Raw genomic sequence first — 22,971 nt, forward strand, 5'->3', positions numbered from 1 at the left:
CTTAAAGATTTTATTTATTTATTTGACAGAGAGAAATCACAAGTAGATGGAGAGGCAGGCAGAGAGAGAGAGAGGGAAGCAGGCTCCCTGCTGAGCAGAGAGCCCGACGTGGGACTTGATCCCAGGACCCTGAGATCATGACCCAAGCCGAAGGCAGCGGCTTAACCCACTGAGCCACCCAGGCACCCCTTTTCTCTGTAATTTCAATTAGATTTTTTCTTTGGTCAAATATTTGAAAGCTTCCAACAGGTCTACAAAATCATGTGAAAGTATCTTTGTGGAATTCTTAACATAAAAAGCCCAAGTAGTTGACAAGTCTCCCAAAACCACCGAGATTTCCAATGTAGGCTCTCCCCACAGATACACTAAGCCAAAGCAACACTAAGAAATCTAGGAGACCATCTACTATAGTGTTTCTCCAACATCCACAGTAAAGGGACAAATTGTTTTTTTAAAGCTTCCAACCTACTACGGCCAATATTTTTATAAATACAGCTAAATTATTACAAAAATAAATTGAAAAGACAAGCTTAGTTTTCCTAAACAGAGTAAACAAACATACATGAAATTACCATAAAACTGCTACCAAAAACAAAACAAAAAACCCCACCCTTAATAAATGTATATTCCCCTCTGTAATTATTTCATCCTAGAGCAGTATATAGTTCGCAGACAGGCACTGAACTTTGAGCAGCAATGAGAATATACTGTTTTATATGGAAAGCTACCTGGTCCAAGAGATTACCTGATTTGGCTCTGATTTCACAGCAGTCAACTAGAACCCATATCCTGAGACTGCCTGTCCAGAACTCTTGGTTATCCACTAGACAATCTTAAATTTCTCAATTATCTACTGAAATTAACCAGTAAGTATCAAGATGAAGATACTCATTTACTCACAAGGGGGAAAAAAAGTAATATGGGTTATTATGACTACAAAAGACAGCAAACAGTTCAAAACATACCTGCCATAATTCCATACTGATAGCACTGTCCAACTGAACAAGCCTGGTTTCCAAATGCATGGACTGGCTCTCTGGATTATTAAGATTGATTGCTGTACTCTGGTTATGGTGACGTTGAATCTGTGACAAGTGCATTCTCAAATTGTCACACAGCTTACGGAATTCCGCCTTACGGGTGTATTGGAGGCAGAATTTGAAAGCTACAAGCATAATTGTAAGATATGTCAAGTACTTTCCACCATCACCAAGTATCTGAATTAGTTTTATTTCGAATATTAAAATCAGTTATTTTAACAAGATTTTATCAAACTTATTATCAGTCTTCAGAAATCATAAGTCAATGGTCACTTCATTTCATGTCCTGACCATCTTTTGGACATAGTCCTGGCCTAGAACTAGAACTTGGTTCTGGTGTTCTAGAAGAGTTTACAAACGGGAAGCCATTGAAATTAAAGTGTAGAAGGGACTCACCTTTCCAAGATCTACCACTTCAAATCCTAAAGGAACAAAAAATTCTAGCCTGAAATATAAAAAGTCTTGCTATCAACAAACTGCAGGCTTATGGTAACCTGATTCAACTGTGTACATAGATGTGTACCTTAACTACTTGCTGTACTAAAATAAATTTCTACCATCATATATGCAATAACAACTGTTTCAGAATTTCTTTGCTCTTAAAAAAAAAAGAGATTTCTATTTCAATAGGCCCAAAACAAAGGGATGCAGCTTAACTTCAAGTTAACATTTGTATCAACAATTATCAAAAACCCCAAATGTTCTTATGTTAAATAAAAATTCACATATGCTAGCCATGTAAGCAAAACAGAACACAGGTTCTAATACTAACAGTAAAATATTCTTAAAGTTACTTACAACTTGAATAAACAAATGCCAATTGTCCCCAAATTGCAAAGAATGGCAATACAAGGTTGTACTAAGGGCAAAGTAAGAAAAAGCCAAAGCTACTCTCAAATCACGCATATTCCATTTATATATAGTTAAAAAGCTGCATTAACAGCAAGTGACAATAAGGAAAAGATACAAAATCAAGAAAACAGACTTCATATAGTTCAAGATTCAAAGTACAGTTAATCCTTAAACAAGGGTTTGAACTACATAGGTACATGAACACATGTAGATTTTTTGGTATAGTTCCATAAATTTATTTTCTCTTCCTTATGATTTTAACACTTTCTTTACCCTAGCTTCCTGTTTTAAGAATCCAGTATATAACATATATAACCTACAAAATACGTGTTTTATCAACTGTTTATGTTACTGATAAGGCTTCTGATTAATAAGCCAGTGGTAGCTAAGGTTCTGGGTCGTCAAGTCGCAGGCGGATTTTCAATTGTGCAGGAGTGGGGGAAAAGGGGTATGTTTGCCAGCACCTCTAACAACCCACCCCTCTAGCTGTTCAAGCACTATCTGTATATGCTGGGTAACAACTGGATACTTTTTATGACTATCCTGACTCGTCAAAATCACTTAGTTCTATATTCAGTGATACTGTTTAAGAAAATAAAACTATGCATTTTTCAAGGAATCCTAGGAGTCCAAAGTTTAAGAAGACCTTAGAAATCCATGGCATGGTTGAGAATATAAACAGTGAAATCAAAAGAACTCAAGTTTATCGGAAAGCAATCAAAAAAGTTCCATTATGGTTTTAGTCACCTGTAAAGTCCCACAATGACTTTGTCTTTCAAATAGTCATGAAGTGGATTTCATACAGAATTACCCTAACAAGTAAAACAAATTTCTTATAGTCACTTGTTTAATATTTAAATGAACACCAATCATCTTTCAATAAGAATAAAAACTATAAAATAAGTACTGTGGAGACAATCAGGTTAACTCTGTCCATCTTTTGCAAAATATTTTCCTTAAAGTCAACTTTTCAAATCAGTTTTCATCTTACCTTGTTGGGCAATATCATGGTAGAGACGCTCTACTCTAGAATTGTTTCGAAGAAGGTCCAAACACTGTCTATAGGATTCCCAAAGGAACTTCACCCATGGAGTTAAAAGCAGTCTGTCAGTACGATCCTGAGTGTCTTCACCACTTACAGCACTTAAGAAAACACTAAAAAAAAAAAAAAAAAAAAAAACCCCACAAAACAAAAAACGCATTTAAAAAGTTGAAAGCATTTTCGACATGATTTCCTACTTTGTTCCATGATTAAAAAACCAAAACCAACAACGGTCAATATAAAAAAGTGCAAATTCTTCCTGCAACTCTGGATGCACTGTAAAGCTGTCACGCATCCAAGTATCTGAATCCCCAACACATATTACAACCATTGAAATCAGTATCTGCCTCTATCTGAAGATTTACCAGTCTTACAAATTTTGAATAGTATAGTTTTGTTACTATACATTTAGAATTCCGAAGATAAACATTCTTTCTAATGAAAATCTACACCTCAAATGAGGATGATGGAGACACATGTGAGGAAAAACTGAGGAAAATGTTATCAGCAACTGAACCTCCATACCTCTCAGGGGTTTGAATATTATCCAGATCTTCGATGTCCAGGACCATCTGCTGAGATTCTTCTTTAGCTGCTTCAGTTTTCTCCTCTGCCAACTTCAAATAAGCCCTAACAACATCCTCTAGAGATTTGATGTTCACCTAACCAAAGAGAGAGAGAGAAAGAGAGAAAGGAGCCTTAAAACACTTTTTCAACAAACCATGAAATATTTTAAGAGCTAATTTTAGGATATAAAACGTACTATATATACTCTGGAAAGTAAATGCCTCTGAAAGTTACTAAAAGCACTTACTAAAATAAAACCCAGCTCGCTTCATACCTGTTGACAAATGTTCTTATACTGGTATAATCCCTCTTTAGCCAAATGGCTCTTGCGAAGATCCACACAAAGTTCCAAGTATTTCAACATAATCGGCTCGTGTATCTTTTGCCATGTTCTGTGTTTCTTACTTTTCATAACATCATAAAGAACATCCAAAGCAGGCTGCTTTTTGCCAACCTCAAGAAATTCTGGAAAAATAATTCAGGAAAATCAAAGTTCATTATGTATACTATACAGAAGTCTAAATCTTGCTTAAATTGGCTATTTTAATTTCTGAAGTCACTACCATCTCTTTTTAGATCACGTTTATTTTTGACATCTAGAGCTATGCCAAAATTCTGAGTTAAAACAATGAAAAACTGGTACGATCTCAAAATATGGTCTACAGATAAAACTGGATTTCACTCAATTACATTGTACCAAATGTGTTTTAAGTTCCAGAAATTGAAGTCATGAGGGGAAAAAAGTCTCTCCCCAGCAAACACCATAAACTCAAGTGTATCTTCAGTCACAGTGATCTGGCTGAGGAAATTTTTACTAGTTCATGCTAAGACTCCAGGTAGAAAAATCATTAGATTGGCAATTTGACAGTCAATTAGATTGACTCTGTTCCCTTTAAGATCAACTGACTGTTTATGTGGGCCTGCTTTTAGATTCTCTATTCTGATCACTCTCTATTCCAGCGTTTTTCGTCTTTTGCTAATACCTCACCGTCTTGATTACTATGGTCTTCAAACCAAGTAGTATGAGTACTCCAACTTTGTTCTTCAGTATTGTTGGGCCTACTAAGTCTTTTACCTTTCCATATAAACTCAGAGTTAGTTTGTTAGTATCTATAAAATTAGCTCACTGGAATTTTCATTCAAATTTTTTATTTGATTTTGAATCTACATATCAAATTTGGAAGAACTGACAATTTAACAACATTTAGTCTTCCAATCTACAAAATAGCTCTCCACTTATTTTTCCAGTGTAAACATGAAAAAAAATATATTAAGATAAACCCGAAATTAGGGGGACATTCCACAAAATACTTGACCAGTACTCCTCAAACTTATCAAGGTTATCAACAAGGAAAATCTAAGGAACTGTCATAACAAGGGGAGGTGTCTAAGGAGATTTGACAATTAAATGTAATATGGTATCCTAGAAGTGATCCTGGAATTCAAAAAAGGACACAAGAAAAAGCTAGAGAAATGTGAAGGAAGTATAGACTTTTGTTAACAATGTATCAGTACTGGTTCATTACTTGTAACAAATATAACAAAATGATATACAATATCAATAGGCTTGGTTTATATGGAAACACCCTATTATTTTTGTAAAAATAAGTCTTGAACTTCTAAAATTAAGTTTATTTAAAAAAAATAGGGGTGCCTCGGTGGCTCACTTAGTTGGGCACTGGCTGTTGGTTCAGGTCATGATCCCAGGGTCCTGGGATGGAGCCCCTTATCAGGCTCTTTGCTCAGCCAGGAGCCTGCTTTTCTCTCTCTCTCTCTGAAATAATTAAATAAAATCTTTTTATTAAAGTTTATTAAAAAACAAAGTTTATTTTTAAGACAAAAAATTTTAGAATGCATAGCAAAAAAAAATTATATACTTATGAATTTACTACCACCTAAACCTGTCTGCATATGGCAGTATTTCAAAATCCAGGTTTTATGTATACAGCTCATTTTGAAATTCAGTCAAAGCAAAGACTCCTCCATCACATTCCTTTTTTTTAAAAATATTTTATTTATTTGACAGAGAGACAGAAAGCACAAGTAGGTAGAGCAGCAGGCAGAAGTAAAGGGAGAAGCAGGCTCTCCAAGCAGGGAGCTTGATGTGGAACTCGATCCCAGAACCCTGGGATCACTCCTGAGCCAAAGGCAGCCACTTAACCGACTGGGCCACCCAGGCACCCTCCAACCCGTTATTTCTGACAAAGGTTAAAATTTAACCTATTTTTTTCTCATCTTTTATTTTCCTATGCATAAAACTCAGTAAATGGATGGCGGGGGAGCAATCTAACCTAAGTCATCTCCTTATGTCCAACTTAAAAATCAGTAACTGCCAAACTGCACACAAAAAAAATCTTTCCACCAACATTTGGAAAGTAATTTGGGGAACCAAAACACTAGTTTACACCATTTTTAAAAAAGGTCTTAAACACTACATTTCCACTGTTAAAAAAACATTCTTTTCGGGGCACCTGGGTGGCTCAGTTTGTTAAGCGACTGCCTTCAGCTCAGGTCATGATCCCAGGGTCCTGGAATCTAGCCCCCCACCTTGGGCTCCCTGCTCAGCGGGAAGCCAGTTTCTCCCTCTGACACTCCCCATTCTGTGCTCTCCTGCTCTGTCAAATAAATAAAATCTTTAAAAAAAAAAAAAAATCGGGGGACCTGGGGGCTCAGTGGGTTAAGCCTCTGCTTTCAGCTCAGGTCATGATCTGAGGGTCCTCAGATCAAGCCCTGCATCAGACTCTCTGCCTGCCTCTTTGACTACTTGTGATCTGTCAAGTTAAAAAAAAAAAAAAATCTTTAAAAAAAAATCACTATTTTCCTTATAAGGAAAAAATCTTTAACAAAGAATTATTTTCAAGAGTTAACACCATACAACATTATAAACCATGTAACTGTGCTAGGAAGACAACATGAAGAAATGTCCCTTAACTGGGAGTTTTACTAGATCTACAGATTTAGTAATTCTCTATTATTTCTTCTCCCAACTATCCCATCTTTCAGGAATGTTGCTTCTGAACATTCCTTCCAGCAGGACAACTACAAACAAAACTCCAACTCTGGTATATTAACAAGTTTGCAATGAGATAAATCACAAAATACACAAAAATAAGTATCTTTACTCAGTAACATGTCACCCCATATTATACCAAATCATATTTTTTTTAAAGATTTCATTTACTTATTTGACAGAGAGATCACAAGTAGGCAGAGCCCCAGGCAGAGAGAGAGGGGGAAGTAGGCCCCCTGCTGAGCAGAGAGCCTGATGCAGGCCTCAATCCCAGAAGGCGAAGGCAGAGGCTTAACCCACTGAGTCACCCAGGTGCCCCTCAAATCATATTCTTCATATGCAAATGAAAACAAATTCCACAATAATTCAAGTCAATGTCAACATTAATCCTGGCAGAATGGCGAAAAGTCCATTTTCATTGGAGTCCATTTTATCACAAAAACAAAAACAAAAAACCCAAAACCAAAAAACACCTAAGAGGGAACAAAATGTAATACAACTAGATACTTTGTTAGAATAATAAGCCTTTCCTGGTCTAAGGGGAGGACCTGCCTATCTTCTTCCTGAAGCATACCTATGCAAGGTTATTTTGTAAAATCCAACAGTACCTCAGGTGTTTTTAACAACTATTTAACAGAAAAGGTTTCTATCAGCCAAAAATTTGGAAGCAAATGTTTTTAGATAAATTTATCATTCACGTTATAAATACCACAGCAGCAGCACCCAAAACAATCCACTGTATCCAATTCCCAGTCTTACACTGAGGATTTAGATCTTTTAGTATTCTATATAAACACTTGTCAAAATGCTAATAACACAGAACAGGCACAAAGAGTTAAAGTTGAGAGCTGACCGCAGCATGGTGATGACAAAATAATAAACTGTCTAAAAATAATTCACCTACCCAATCTCTTATTTTTAAATAGGGGAGTGTGATTTTTTTAATCTTGTTTATGGACAGAGGCAAAATTAATTTTCTTTTTTTTTTAAGATTTTATTTATTTATTTGTCGGAGAAAGAGAGAGCATGAGCACAAGCAGAGGGAATGGCAGACATAGGGAGAAGCTGGCTCCCCTCCAGGCAAGGAGCCAGATGCAGGACTGGATCCCAGGACCCCAGGATCATAACACAAGCAGAAGGCAAACGCTTAACCAACTGAGCCACCCAGACATCCCTAAAAGTAATCTTCACTTCCTAAACAGCCAATCAAAATTTATGATTCCAAGTTCCACTCTCAAACTCTGAACAACAGGTTTAAAGAAACCAAAGCAAATGCACTAAAAAATATTTTTTAGGACCACCAACACCAAGAAAAAAAAAAAAACAAACATGGATACCAAGCAAAGATGTTTTTTAAGGAAAAAAAATGGAATGGGAACAGATACCATGATAATCCATGAGGGGTGAGTTCCAGTCTTTACCCTAATTTACATACTGGGAGAATTTAGTTCCTCTTAATTATCTAATAAGGAAAAAGAAAGTTTTTAAGGCTAGAAATACCACACACTAAAGGACCTATTACAGTGTTTTTAAAAATGTTCACTTCCCTCATATTCTTGAAATAAAGATTAAAATCTGGAATTATGAACTAATACTCAGAGGATAGGCATTCTGAGCTTACCTTTCAGACACAAGGACAAACTGTATCTATCCTAAAAGATAAAGTTTAGGTCAGCCCTTCAATATTACTAGTTGATTTGTGCTACAGACGAGGACAAGCTACAACGTTACACAATTTGTGGGTTTAATGACAACTTTATAAATCACTGGTAGAATCTAAACTAAAAGGCTGTTACAAGATCAGAAACAATTAATTCCATACTACTGACAACATAGTCTGGAAAAGGGGCTTTCTCCAAATGATTCTGGTGCATGAATTTCTTTCCTGTAACTGCTAGGCCAAGTCGTCACCTTCCCAAATGATTACTATTACTGTTTCCAAAAATACTGTTCTGAATTACAAACTCAGAGTAACCTGAACTATTCTAAACTTATTCACATTTTATTAAAATAAAATGGATTAGTTCTGAATGTTTGAGGCCACAAATGTTACAGATAAAACACATACATAAAATGAGATTCTCTCCATCAAATGAAATGTGCTTTGATAATCCTACTTTTGTTAAGTTTTGTAAGCAGTGCCATGTGCCATCCACATTCTGCTCACTTTAACACTTTCAGACAGCAGCTCTCATTCACAAGATCAAAGGTACAGAAGGTACTACTTGAAAGCTAAGGCCTCTACTACAGAAACATCCAACCTACCTCTTAAAAGACTGCAGCAAGGAGACAGTACAGCCTTATAAAACCCTACACAAAATTAACCCCCCCCCGGGGTGTCCCTTCACCTTCTTGCTCATCTTGCCTACTTTAATTTCAGATGCTTTCCCCAACTTTCCTTCACGAATCAAATCTATTTCAACTTAGAAAACATATAAAAGTATTTATGATTTGCTACACATTGGAGAACCCTTCTAATTAAAAAAAATCAGTGAAAACACTAAGCTCATATTTAGATACAGAAGGGAGGAGTAATGAAAGAAACAAGGCCTGAACACAACAAATGTGTAATATTTAGGCCATCAAGACTACAGCGCTTCAAACTATTAGCATAGGAAAACGCCTGTCGGTAAACCAACTGACTGTGAAACAGATCTACAATAGCAATTAGAACAGTAACTGAATCCCAGTCATTCTGTATACCATAATATAATTCTAAGTTTTTAAACATAGGAAAAAATTCTAACGTTGCTACAGTTCATTTTATAGTGATAAATTTCCATTTCAATCTATTTTCTTTTCTGGAAATTAACATCCTTGGGCGCCTGGGTAGCTCAGGTCATGATCCTGGGGTCCTGGCATTCCGACTCCCTGCCCAGCGGGGAGTCTGCTCCTCCCTCTCCCTCTGATCCTCCCCCACCCCTTCCTGCATACTCTTTCTCTTACATAAATAAAATCTTAGGAAAGAAAAAAAAAAGAAGTTAACATTCTTAATTCTTGCCTGTTCTATTAGATCACTGGTTAAAATGAGCAGTCATCAGATCTAAGTTGTGGTTTTAACTGATTTTTTAAACAATTACTGTACTCTATTCCCAAGAATGTGGAATTATATCCCACACTCTTACCAACCCTCCAAATTGTTACTTTTAAAATAACAAGGATGCGACAAACACACCTTTAGTCCTGACAAGTTATCAGCAGTATTAATTTTATGTATTGACTGAAATTGAACTTTTCATAAGAGGAATTTTCAAACAAGCTAACAAAACAAGCTCCATAAACATAAAACTCTTAACAGGCGCGGTATGTCCACCTACAACACGGATAAGACCCAAAAAACTGTTTTGGTAAAGAAAGGGTGAAAATAAGAGCCATGAACGCCCTACACACTTAGAAATTGCTGGGCTTAAAAAACACTAAACGATAAAGTTTTTTAAAAACCAGAGCAATGCATAATACATTTGCACCCCAAAAATGCCAACGTAATAAATGCCTCTTGAATACACCAGCACACGCACAAGTTTTCCTGAAGAGGGCCCGTGGCTTAAGTACACCTAGAAATAAAAAATCGCAGGCAGTAGCGCTGTGGCGAAAAAACGCCTGATCTGAAAGTCTAGAGACCTTGGTTCTAGTCTCCTGGCTCAACAACTAACTCCGAGTGACCTTGGGTAAACACTCTCTCTAGGCCTCATTTCGTTATCTTTAAGCGAGAAACTGAAGTCCCTCTTTTACAGAATTAACTCTGTTCCAACTTCATGTGATCAGGAATGGACTTTGGGGCTGCCAATAATCAATGCCAGAAAAAAACAGGTTAACAGGTTAAACGGGTCAGAGCCCCCGAGGTGGAGATACAGTGACTTGGAAAAAGGGTAAGTGGACCCTGACCCAGCAAAGGCCGGCGCTGGATTTGGGGGGCGGAGGTGTCTGCAGGAGGGCCGGAGGTGGGACTGCCCGGCTCCCGGCGCCCGCAGGAGGTGGAGTCGAGGTTCTCGCGTGCATTGTCCCCGGGAGGGAGCCATGTTTCTTCCTCCCCGGCACTCCCAGATGGCGGCTGGGGGCGCGGGGCCTAAGCAACCGAAAGCCCGGCGACCTGGGGCTCCGGGCGGAGGCGGACAAGGGGGGTAAGGAACTCGGGCCCCGGAAACCTGTCTCCCGGACCGCGGCCCCCGGGACCCACCAGGAGGGGGCGGGGGGATGGAAGGGCCCCCAAAGCGACGGTTCCCAGCCCCGCACCTCCCACCCGCTCCGGTCGGTCGGAGCGAGAAGGGAAACCATGCCCACCCACGGACCCGAGCGGCGGCGGGCAGGTCGCATACGGCCACCTCTCCCGCCTCAGCCGGGCAGCGGAGCAGCGAGAAGCAGGCCGGGGCTCCTCGACCTCCGAGGCCTCGGGCCGACCCAGCCCGGCGCACCCCGATCCCCTACCCTACTCACCGTTGGCGCGTTTGAGGGCATTTTCCGGCCTCTGAAAATAGGCCGGCATCTTGGCGGCAGGCTCAGCTCACCCGGCGACAGCGAACTCCTTAGTGGCCCGGGCCGGGAGAGGAGACGAAGGGGAACCAGCGCGAGGTTCCACGCGCCTCGCCAGCAGTCGCCCGCGCCCAGCCGGCCAGAGACGGAAAGGAAGGAGCCACGTGACCCCCGCACGGCGGCGCCGCCACCGCCCAGGCCCCGGATGTAGGGGAGCGGGTGCGGGGGGGTGGAGCGGTCCTCCGCGCGCAGGCGCGCTGCTCTCGCGCGCGCCGGCTGACGTGGCGGCTGCGGCCATCCTGCTCGCGCGCCGCTTCCCCCTCCCGCCTCGTCGGGGAGAAGCTGTGGGAGCAGGTTCTCCGGCCTCTTTCTCCTTGAGGGAGAATGGGGGTGAGAAAGGTGATACTTGTGTCAGAGTCTCAGCCTGGCGAGAAAGAAGGCGTGTGCACAGATTTTTGGACGCGCTTTGTGCGGAGTCATGCAAAGTTCCAGTCAGGTCCCGTTCGCCCAAGGAACGGTCTGTCGCCGCTGAATGAAAATGCCGGCTGTATTGCTTTATCGGACATGCGCTGAGCAGCCGTCACCAGGCCCGCGCTGCCCGCCGCCGGTTAACAGCAGTGACCTGTCCCTTGACGGACTAGCAGAGGAAGGAGGGACGCGGTAATTCCATGAGCAAGCTTATTACTTCATGTCGGTACAATTAAAAAGTTGCTGACACAAAGGTTGTCCGGAGGATGGGAGCCCTCAGAGAAGGTGAGTTTGGAGCTGAGGCCTGAAGGACGCGGACAGACTGGAGACCGTACTCTGGCCAGAGGACAGACGTTCTGCATCAGAGCAGGCTTCGCACAGTGTTTGAAGATACATGGGCGAGTTCTAGCCTTGACATTCGGCACTCGCCGCAAAGAAGCATGAGAAAAACCGGTGTTAGCTGCAGGGAATCCATTTCTCGGGCCCCTGCTACCGACAGTCGTTTATTACTGATCTGCAGTTTTAGTGCTCGGTCACTCACTAGAACACCTAGAACTTGAAAGCCATTTAAACTGAATCTAATAACTCAAGCCCTACGTGTGAAATTAAGAGGAGTTCAGAAGAAAAATTCAGGGGGCGTCTGGGTGGCTCAGTGGGTTGGTTAAACCTCCGCCTTCAGCCCAGGTCATGCTCTCAAGGTCCTGGGATCGAGCCCCGCGTCGGGATCTCTGCTCCGCGGGGAGCCTGCTTCCCCGTCTCTCTCTCCCTGTCTCTCTGCCCACTTGTGATCTGTCAAATGGGTAAATAAAATTTAAAAAAGAAAAAGAAAAATTCAGAAAGCAGCAGTGGAATAAGTTGTTCCAGTTTTATAACACATTTTGTAATGATGCATGGACTATGCGAATGAATGACAGTACTGTAACAGGGGAACAAGGAATCCACAGCACATACACACAAAAAGCATGTTCCGCTCATTGTTTCTGCCTCAGCAAAGAGATTTTTCTATTCAATTAAATTTATCCCTATAAAGAAAGCTTAAGAAATGCAAAAAAGATCAAAGATACATACAGATTCTAAAAAAAGGTTATTTAAAAATTAACTTCAAAGAGTTCTAACCTCAAAATTCTTGGGCCACTCTAAATGTCTAAATTTACTTCCCCCAAATTAAGAGCCAGACAGAGTTGAAAAACAAGTACTAAGAATCTATAGGAACTGTTTTATGGGGAAGGATCAAGAGACTCGTTTGTGTATGCAGTAATTAAGTCAAAATTAAAGAGCTAAACATAAGAGCAAATAAAGCTTTTAAATGCTCTATATAGAAAACTATTTGGTAGGCCATAGAGAAATGTAACAGAATAAAATAAAAGGAAACCTGACCTAAATATCAGAAAAAGCTTTCTAACATTCTTATCTTTTCATTCTCATATCTTGAAGAAGATGGTAAAATAATATCATTGATTATTACTCATTATGTGGTAGACCTAAAACAAGACAAACACTAGAAAATTTGGAGCAAAAAATGAAATTCAATGTTTCTGCATCTTCAGTCTTTTCTCTCAAGTTAAAGTAGATAAAGCATTTGGTAATATAATAACCAATGATCATTTAAGTGCATTAAGTACAATTAGTGTCTAGTACTGTATTTGTGAATAGTCTCAACTTCCAGAATAAATTTTATTAAATTTTGCCAATAGGAGGGGATGCCTGGGTGGCTTGGTTGGTTAAGTGTTTGCTCAGGTCATGATCCCAGGGTCCTGGGGTAGCATCCTCCGTGCATTGGGCTCCCTGCCCAGCAGGGAGCCTGCTTCTCCCTCCGCGCCTGCAGCTCCCTCCTGCTTGTGGTCTCACTTTCCCTCAGGCAAATAAATAAATAAAGTCTTTAAAAAAATTTTTTTTAATTCAGCCAGTAGGTATTAAGTACCAGCTAATAGCCTGTTTTCAAGGAGTTGATGTATCACTGGTGAATATGGATGTGTACACAATGAGGAGCAAGATAGGATCTATTCTGAACCAGAAGAAAAGCACAATTGCTTATTGATTAATGCTCACTTTGTAGAAAGCAAGTAACCTGAATATGCTGGAAACCACTTTAGGAAGTAGTAAAGGGAAATGATCAGGCTAGTGAAGGTGTTTCCCTAACCAACCTAGTTTTGTACTAAATATAACTGGATAATTTCTCTAATATAATGTTTGGAGGTTTTGAATAGAGCAAATAAGATTCTCAAAAAAAGGGGGCGCTTGGATGGCTCAGTGGGTTAAAGCCTCTGCCTTCTGCTCAGGTCATGATCCCAGGGTCTGGGGATCAAGCCCCACATCTGGGCTCTCTGCTCAGCAGGGAGCCTGCTTCCTCCTCTCTCTGACTGTTTCTCTGCCTACTTGTAATCTCTGTCTGTCAAATAAATAAATAAAATCTTTAAAAAAAAAAAAAAAAAAAGACTTCCTCTGCAGAGCCTTAAAGCCAGTGGGCGGCTGCTCACGCCACCATTAACGAGTAACCAGGCCAGCTCTGGGCACTCTGCTGCCCCGGCAACTGGTGGCTCTACTCCTCCCTCAAACTACTGGTGCCTGAATCAGTGACTGACTAGCTCTTCCCTCTAGCTATTTCTAGAACATTCTCTCTCCTCCCTTGAACTGTGAATATTGAACTTCATGCCATTAGACTAGACCACACGTGATTCCTCTATGTGACAGTCCTCTCTAGGCACCTGCAGATCTGCAGGTCACAACCCCTCATTCCTTAACTCTTACTTCTAACTTTCTATCACCAACACAATTGCCATAATTATTAGTGGTTTCTATACCCATGTGGATGGTCCTGCCAGTATCCTGGCCACCTGGCCTTCACAATTGTGTCCTCTACCTTACCTCACTCACTCATACACATGGTGATACCCTAGAGTCTAGACTAAGAAACAGGAAATTTGTTCTGTTTAAAGGACTAGGTAGTGGGGCGCCTGGGTGGCTCAGTGGGTTAAGCCGCTGCCTTCAGCTCAGGTCATGATCTCAGGGTCCTGGGATCGAGTCCCGCATCGGGCTCTCTGCTCGGCAGGGAGCCTGCTTCCCTCTCTCTCTCTCTGCCTGCCTCTCCATCTACTTGTGATTTCTCTCTGTCAAATAAATAAATAAAATCTTTAAAAAAAAAAAAATAAAAAAATAAAAAAAAAATAAAAAAAAAATAAAGGACTAGGTAGTAAATATTAGAGGTTTTGCAGGCCACGAGGCCATATTTTCAATTCTTTTTTTTTTTTTTTATACTTGGGTCTTTTTTTTTTTTTATATTTTATTTATTTATTTGAGAGACAGAGATCACAAGGAGGCAGAGAGGCAGACAGAGAGAGGAGGAAGCAGGCTCCCTGCTGAGCAGAGAGCCCGATGCGGGGCTCGATCCCAAGACCCTGGGATCACGACCTGAGCCGAAGGCAGAGGCTTTAAACCACTGAGCCACCCAGGTGCCCCATATTTTCAATTCTTGAAGCAACTGTTCTTGCTGAAAGAATAATAGTCCTTTGGGCACCTGGGTGGCTCAGTGGGTTAAAGCCTCTGCCTTCAGCTCAGGTCATGATCCCAGGGTCCTGGGATGGAGCCCCATATCGGGCTCTCTGCTCAGCAGGGAGCCTGTTTCCTCCTCTCTCTCTGCCTGCTTGTGACCTCTGTCTGTCAAATACATAAATAAAATCTTAAAAAGAAGAAGAAGAAGAATAGTCCTTGTATATATGTGTGTATATTACATTTAAAACTGTAAAAACTAGGGCGTCTGGGTGGCTCAGTCAGTTAAATGCCTACCTTTGGCTCAGGTCGTGATCACGGGGTCCTGAGATCAAGTCCTTCGTCAGGCTTCTTGCTTGGTGGGGAGTCTGCTTCTCCCTCTCCCTCTGCCCCCCTGCCAACCCAGCTTGGGGTCTCTCTCTCTCAAATGAGTAAATAAAATATTTTTTAAAACCGTAAAAGCTATCGGGTGCCTGGGTGGCTCAGTGGGTTAAGCCGCTGCCTTCGGCTCAGGTCATGATCTCAGGGTCCTGGGATCGAGTCCCGCATCGGGCTCTCTGCTCAGCAGGGAGCCTGCTTCCTCCTCTCTCTCTCTGCCTGCCTCTCTCCCTACTTGTGATCTCTCTGTGTCAAATAAATAAATAAAATCTTAAAAAAAAAAAAAAAAAAAAAAAAACCGTAAAAGCTATCTTGGTGAGCACTGAGCAATATATAGAATTGGTGAATCACTCTATTGTATACCTGAAACTAATATAATAATATATGTTAACTATACTGAAATTAAAAATTTTAAAAAAATTTAAATGTAATGACTAAAAATAGTGAAGACTGTTGTTATTCTTTAAAAAAATAAAAAATTGTATGTATTTGACAGAGACATAGCCAGAGAAGGCAGTGGGAGAAGAAGCAGCAAGCTTCCCGCAGAACAAGGAGCCAATGTGGGGCTCAATCCCAGAACCCTAGGATCATGACCTGAGCTGAAGGCAGACGCTTCACGATGGAGCCACCCAGGCACCCTATAAGGACTGTTCTTAGCTCAAGGCTGTGTAAATACAGGCAGTGGGCCCACTTGAGCCCCTAGGCTCTGTTTGCTGACCCCTACACTATACCTTGTCACACCTCTCTCTCAGTTTCCAGATCTTGATTTGAAGCATCTCACATTCTCGTTCATTCCAGTACACCACAACCCCCAACAATCCTGCTGCCTGATGAACCTGCAATCTGGCCATCAATCCTTCCTTTACTCACCGCTGCTCCCCATCCCTCGTGTCCTCTGTGGTTTTTATTTTTTTTTTGGTTTGGTTTTTTTTTTTTAAGATTTTATTTATTTATTTATTTGACAGAGAGATCACAAGTAGGCAGAGAGGCAGGCAGAGAAAGAGAGAGAGAGAGAGAGGGAGGAGGAAGCAGGCTCCCTGCCGAGCAGAGAGCCCAATGCAGGGCTCAATCCCAGGAGCCTGAGATCATAACCTGAGCCGAAGGCAGAGGCTTAACCCACTGAGCCACCCAGGTGCCCCCCTCATGTCCTGTTAACCCCACACCCAACTCGGATTCCATCATTTAGTTCTTTCCTTGCTCTGCTTTCCCTTTATTTGGCCCCAACCCTAGCCAACCAAGCATCCTTCTGCTCCTTGCCCACAGCCCAACATGACTGGGGAAAAATATACAACTGTGTCAACAAGTCCCACTTTAAATTCTTGACCACAAGCTGCAGCAGGCCCCGTGCTGCTCTTCAGCCCTCCTACTACTCTGCTTCTCGAGGCTCTGTCCCCATCCTCCCTGGTGACTGTGCCATACTTTGTCCTCTCTCCAGTCCTCTCCCCTCAGCTGTTGGCCTCATTTTCTATAGCACGGCAAGCAGTGGAGCCGTTAGAAGAGAACGTGGCTCTGCACTCTGCCATCGACCCACCCCTGCTCCTCTTCTCGACACTGCCTCTCTCCTGTTACCTTCAGTCCGTGCTCCTGTCTAAAGCCAGCCTTTTGTACTGGTGCCCTGGATTCCATCTCCTCTCACACCGCAGGCTGTTCACTCCAGCCTCCCTGAAACACTGTCTTCACTTGGCTCCCAAGATCCCCTTTTCCTGATTTTCCTCCTACCTCTCTGACTCCTCTGTCTCTTTGACCTGCCATCTCCTCTTCTCTCTGACCTCTGAGGTTGGAAAGCCCCAGGGCTCAGCCCCTGGACGTCTGCCCTCCTCTAACTGCATCCATCCCTTGGTTCTAGCTCATGGCTTTAGATATCATCCCTGTGCTTAGAAGTTACAAAATTACATCACCAGGGCTCTACATCTCTCCTGAAAGCCAGGCTCACACCCCAGTGACTAAATGATACATCCGTTAAGAGTTTGACATACAACATATACCCAACCTGCCCCAAACCAGGCTCCTGGTCTCTCTGGCCTCCCATCAACTCCTCCCATTATCTTCCCCATGTAAATCATGGCAATCCCCTTCTTCCAGTTGTTCAAACCAAAAATACTGGAGACATCATCCTTAACTCTACTTTTTCTGCCACAGGCCTACATCCAATTGATCCATCAGCCAATCCCATTTCTACCACCTCCACAGCCATCAGTCTGTTTCCCCCAGACTATGTAATAACCTATTCACTTGTCTTTCTGTTTCTCTTCAGCCCCCTTCTTGTTACCCTCCACCACAGCAAGCAGGGGGATCTTTTAAAACAAAAGGTAGGTGATTATGTCAGTCCCCTCATCAAGGTCCCCTTGTGGCTGCCCAGCTCAGGCAGACAAAGTCAAAGTCCTTACCGTGGCCCACAAGATCCTACAGATCTCCTTCTCTTCCCCCTTCCTGCCATGCCAGGCCAGTGTCACCTTTTCAGTGACCTTTTCAGGCCAGTGTCTTTCCTTACCTCTTAAAGTAATAACAACCTCCCTTCCTTCCATACTTCCAAGCACCCTTTTCTTGATTTTCCTCCACAGCATTTATTTAGTTCTCTCCATTTCATTGATATATTTCATGATCCACTGCTCTAGAATGTAAGATTGATGAAGGCAGGGATTGACGTCTGTTTTGTTCAACAGCTGTCTGTCTAGCATCTGTAACTGCCTGGCACAGAGTAAGCACTCAACAAATATTTGGATTTTTTTAGAAGATTTTATTCATTTTTTTGAGAGAGAGAGAACATGAGTGAGAGAGCACAAGCAGGGGGAGCAGCAGAGGGAGAGGGAAAAGCAGAGGGAAGGGAGAAGCAGACTCCTCGCTGAGCAGAGAGCCCAATATGGGGCTTGATCCCGTGAACCTAAGGTCATGACCTGAGCCAAAGGCAGTCATTTAAGCAAATGAGCCACCCAGGCGCCCCTCAATAATATTTGCTTAAAAAATGACTTCATGGGTTAAAGCAAGCTTTCTGTATTATAATTGCCCATCTGCATGTTAGTTGCCTCCATGACACTGGAAGTCCTTTGGGACATTTCATCTTTGTGTGTAGACAGTGCCTGGCACATGGTCAATAGCCAGGAAGTATTTGCTCAGCGTATATTTCAGAACACCTTGATGGTTCCAACTGCCTGATGATAAAGAAAGTCCAAAACCTTACACGCTTGCATTCTTAATCATGAAAGTGCCCAATGAGGGTTGGAAATCTTTTTAATAGTAGTGTTCCAAGAGCAGATGTGGGGTGCATGGTGCCTGGGTCAGGCAGTTCTTGCTGAACATTTAGGTTGTGCAAATTTATTTATTTTTTTCAAGATTTTATTTATTTATTAGAGAGAGGGAGAGAGGAAGAGTCCACAAGCAGTGGAGAGTGGCAGAGGCAGAGGGAGAAGCAGACTCCCTGCCAAGCAGGGAGCCCAATAGGGGGCTCGATCCCAGGACCCTGAGATCATGACCTGAGCCAAAGGCAGACGCTTAACCAACTGAGTCACCCAGTCACCCCTAGGTTGTGCAAATTTAAAGCAGGAAATTGGAATGCAGATTCAGTGAAGTATATTCTTAGCAGGAACGTATCCCGGCAGCATTTGTTATTTATTGGAGAAAAGCATCTTACATTCGGGAGTCCTCACCCATTAATATTCTGCCAGACTCCAGGACAAGTCTGAGGGGAAGAAGAGAAGCATGTTTGTGGGAATTGGCATACATAGTCACACATGCCATTGTCATGGCACACAGCCTAGCTCCTACTTGGGAATTTAGGAGACTCTGCTCAAAGCCACACAATCCATTTAGGGCCAAGAGCAGAATGAGTAAGATACCGTGCAGAGTAGCTTAGGGTGTGGTTTGAAAATGGGCTTCTCTGTTAAATGTGTGAACTATGATTAGAAGGAACCCTGGAACCGCAGGGTGTGGGCTTTCATCTTGGGCTTGTGGGTACTAGACAATCACACGGACCTTTTCATTGTGTTATATTCTCACGAAGCAACTAAAATGACACTTCCTTGGAGAACCCCTTCCTGATCACATGGTCTAAAGCTTGAGACTACCTTAGTTTAATTCTCAGCGAAGCGTTTATCACTCGTGGATAGTGTTCATTGTTTCCTTGGTTTCCCTCCCCACCGCACCACACTAAATGGTAAGCTTTAAGCAACCAAGTTCATCGTGTTGAGCACTGTAGCTCCAACTCCCAGAACTATGCTGGGCATGGGTCAACTCTGTAAATACGTGATGTGTGAATAAATAAAGGAATGGAGACTGTGGTCAGCAGGATTCCAAGGTGTCCACAAGATTTCCACTCCCTGATTGTACACGCCTTGTATAAAACCTGAGACCACAAACATGATGGGGTGTTACTTCTCTGATTAGGTTATATTACTTATCTAGTTGACTTTAAGAAGAGATTATCTGGGTGGGTCTAGCCAATTACAAAAGCCCTATAAATCCTGAGGCAGAGGAAGTAAGAGATTCAAAACACGAAAGGATAAATGGAAAAAGCTGCGTAGCAAGGAAATGTGGACAACCTCTAGTAGCTGAGGGCAGCCTACAGGTAAACCCAGTTAGTGCACAGAAGCCTCAGTCCGCAAATGGAAAGAGCTGAATTCCATCAACAACTTGGATGAATGTAAAGGGAAATTCTTCTGCAGAGCCTCCAGGAAGGAACACACCCTTGCCATCACCCAGACTTCATCCTGGCAACAGCCTGAGCAGAGACCTTGTGCCATGCTGGGACTTCTGGTCTATAGAGCTGTGAGCTGATAAATGGGTGTTGTTTTAAGTCACTAAGTTTGTAGTAATTTGTTACACAGCAAAAGAAAACTAATACAGAGACGGTTTCCCCATATTAATTTCTAGAGAAAGAAGAATGAAATATAAGTGGAGTCAAATTCTTTTTTTTTTTTAAGATTTTATTTATTTATTTGACAGAGAGAGAGAGATCACAAGTAGACAGAGAGGTAGGCAGAGAGAGGGAGAAGCAGGCTCTCTGCTCAGCAGGGAGCCTGATGAGGGGCTCAATCCCAGAACCGTGGGATCATGACCTAAGCCGAAGGCAGAAGCTTAACCCACTGAGCCACCCAGGTGCCCCATGGAGTCATTCTAAAGTGACTTTGCTTTGCATGAAATGAATGCAAAAGTACAACTCAGTGGAAGGAAAGGGCAAGACTGTGAAGGTTTAACTCTACAAATTAAGAGAAAGGTTTAACTATACAAATGAAGTGAAAGCCCTACAGAAGGAATCTGAGACTGCAAACACATGTTATAGTACTCCATACTACTGTTTTTAGAACTAGGGGGGGGGTAAGCTTCATTTCCTAGGGAATTTAGGATTATAAATGCATCTCTGTTCAGCCCATAAGTCTGTCACATTTGGAGCCAGATGGCTTCAAACCCCAGCTTTGCCATTTAGCACTAGGGTATTGGGAAAGTAATCTCACCAAGCCTCCATTTTCTCATCTGTGAAATAGGCATGATTGAGTCCTATTATCAGACTCCATGCTCAGCGGGGAGTCTGCTTGTCCCCCTACCCCCTCACACTCACATTCTTTCTCTCTCAAATAAAATGTTTATTTATTTTTATTTTTTTAAAGATTTTATTTATTTATTTGGCAGAGAGAGCATGAGCACAAGCAAGGGGAACAGCAGACACAGAGAGAGGGAGAAGCAGGCTCCCTGCTGGGCAGGGAGCCCTACTTAGGGCTCAATCCCAGAACCCTGGGACCATGACCTGGGCAGAAGGCAGATGCTTAATGACTGAGCCACCCAGGCACCCCAAATAAATCTTTTAAAAAAATAGAAAAGAAAAGGGGCGCCTGGGTGGCTGAGTGGGTTAAAGCCTCTGCCTTCAGGGTCCAGGGATCTAGCCCCTCACCGGGCTCTCTGCTCAGCAGGGAGCCTGATTCCTCTCTCTCTCTGCCTGCCTCTCTGCCTACTTGTAATCTCTGTCTCTGTCAAATAAATAAATAAAATCTTAGAAAAAAGAAACGGGGAAGAGTAGCTTTGTGGGAGAGAAACCTGACAAATACTGCCTCAGCGGGATGACCAAGGTTTATATCTCAGTGCAGCCTCGATCTGATGTGACGACAGCAGCACTTCTATGGTCTTCCTCCCCAAAACACATGACCAATCATGAGAAAAAACATCAGACAAATCCTAACTGAAAGATGGTCTTTGAAAGTCCTGGCCAGAACTCCTCAAAACTGTCAAGGTCATCAAGAAACTAGGAAAGTATGAGAAACTGTCACAGCCAAGAGGAGCCAAAGGAAACATTTTGACTAAATATGTTATCCTAAATAGGATCCTGGGATCCTATTTAAAAACTAGGTAAAAACTTGGGCGCCTGGGTGGCTCAGTGGGTTAAGCCGCTGCCTTCGGCTTGGGTCGTGATCTCAGGGTCCTGGGATTGAGTCCCACATCGGGCTCTCTGCTCTGCGGGGAGCCTGCTTCCCTCTCTCTCTCTCTCTCTCTGCCAGCCTCTCTACCTACCTGTGATCTCTCTCTGTCAAATAAATAAGTAAAATCTTTAAAAAAAAATAAAAACTAGGGACGCCTGGGTGGCTGAGTTGGTTAAACAGCTGCCTTTGGTTCAGGTCATGATCCCAGCGTCCTGGGATCGAGTCCCGCATCGGGCTCCTTGCTCGGCAGGGAGCCTGCTTCTCCCTCTGCCTCTGCCTGCCACTCTGTCTGCCTGTGCTCACTCACGCTCCCTCTCTCTCTCTGATAAATAAATAAAATCTTTAAAAAAAAAATAAAAATAAAAATAAAATAAAAACTAGGTAAAAACTAAGGAAAAAACATGGACTTTAGATACTAATGTATCAGTATTCATTCATTAGTTGTGACAGAGGTACCATATTGAAGTAAGATGTTACTAAAAGAAGAAACTTACTGAAGAGTATGTGGTAACTCTCCGTTCTATCTTTGCAACTTTTCTGTAAATCTAAAACTACTCTAAAAAGAATTTGGATTCCAAAAGAAAAAGAAAATGTCCATTTATAAAATATGAGGGGAAAGGGATTTTAAGACACTGTAGGTAATGAATTCTATCCTCTTTCATATTCTTTGAAAAATCCAAATACAGATCAGAATTTGTCTCAATTACATTTTCTTACTGATCTGTTTCTTTTAATACAACACAGCTTGAAAGCCGGGCTTCTTTGGGCCTGGGATCTACTCAGGTTCCAACATCAGCACCCTGATACTGTGGAGAACGCAGGAAGGATGACTTTCCGTTGGGAATCTTCTGGAAAGCTCACACAGACAGGAAGCTAGTTAATCATCAGGACAGAGTGTCTAGGCATTTGACTAAAGCCCCTTTCAGAGGGGACTTCTTGGGCCCCAAGCAAGCCTGGAATCCCTTAAAAGAGTTGACATCCCAATGCTCTCCTGACTGACACATACCTAATATTTGATTAAATGTGATTAAGGAAAAATAATGAAAAGAAGAGCCAGGGCTCACAGGACTTGGGAGTTAGAACATCTGTAGAAGGTGCTGAGGTCCCTTATCCACATGTCCAGACAGTCTGGGCATTTTTCATATCTGTATCAGTGCCAATATCTGCTTACTCTTTTCTTGGGAACCAGAGAACAAGCAGGCTGTGTGAACGAGACCGAGCAGGCTCAACCAGCTATCATCAGAAAAGCCTACC

General features: G+C 42.2%; 1 protein-coding gene across 1 annotated transcript in view; it reads right to left on the reverse strand.

Moving 5' to 3' along the window:
• The window catches only part of EIF3A (eukaryotic translation initiation factor 3 subunit A), a 38,858-nt gene extending 27,824 nt beyond the window's left edge, over positions 1-11,034 (reverse strand). Inside the window, exons 1-5 of the mRNA XM_059398691.1 lie at positions 10,946-11,034; positions 3,776-3,966; positions 3,460-3,596; positions 2,884-3,047; positions 966-1,165 (exon numbers count right to left, since the gene is read on the reverse strand). Coding sequence (XP_059254674.1) covers positions 966-1,165; positions 2,884-3,047; positions 3,460-3,596; positions 3,776-3,966; positions 10,946-10,994 — 741 coding nt within the window. The 5' untranslated portion in view covers positions 10,995-11,034. The remainder of the gene's footprint in view (positions 1-965; positions 1,166-2,883; positions 3,048-3,459; positions 3,597-3,775; positions 3,967-10,945) is intronic.
• Between the last annotated feature and the right edge of the window lie 11,937 nt (positions 11,035-22,971).

This window comes from Mustela nigripes, chromosome 4 (assembly GCF_022355385.1).
Source record: "Mustela nigripes isolate SB6536 chromosome 4, MUSNIG.SB6536, whole genome shotgun sequence".
Taxonomy (NCBI): Eukaryota; Metazoa; Chordata; class Mammalia; order Carnivora; family Mustelidae; genus Mustela; species Mustela nigripes.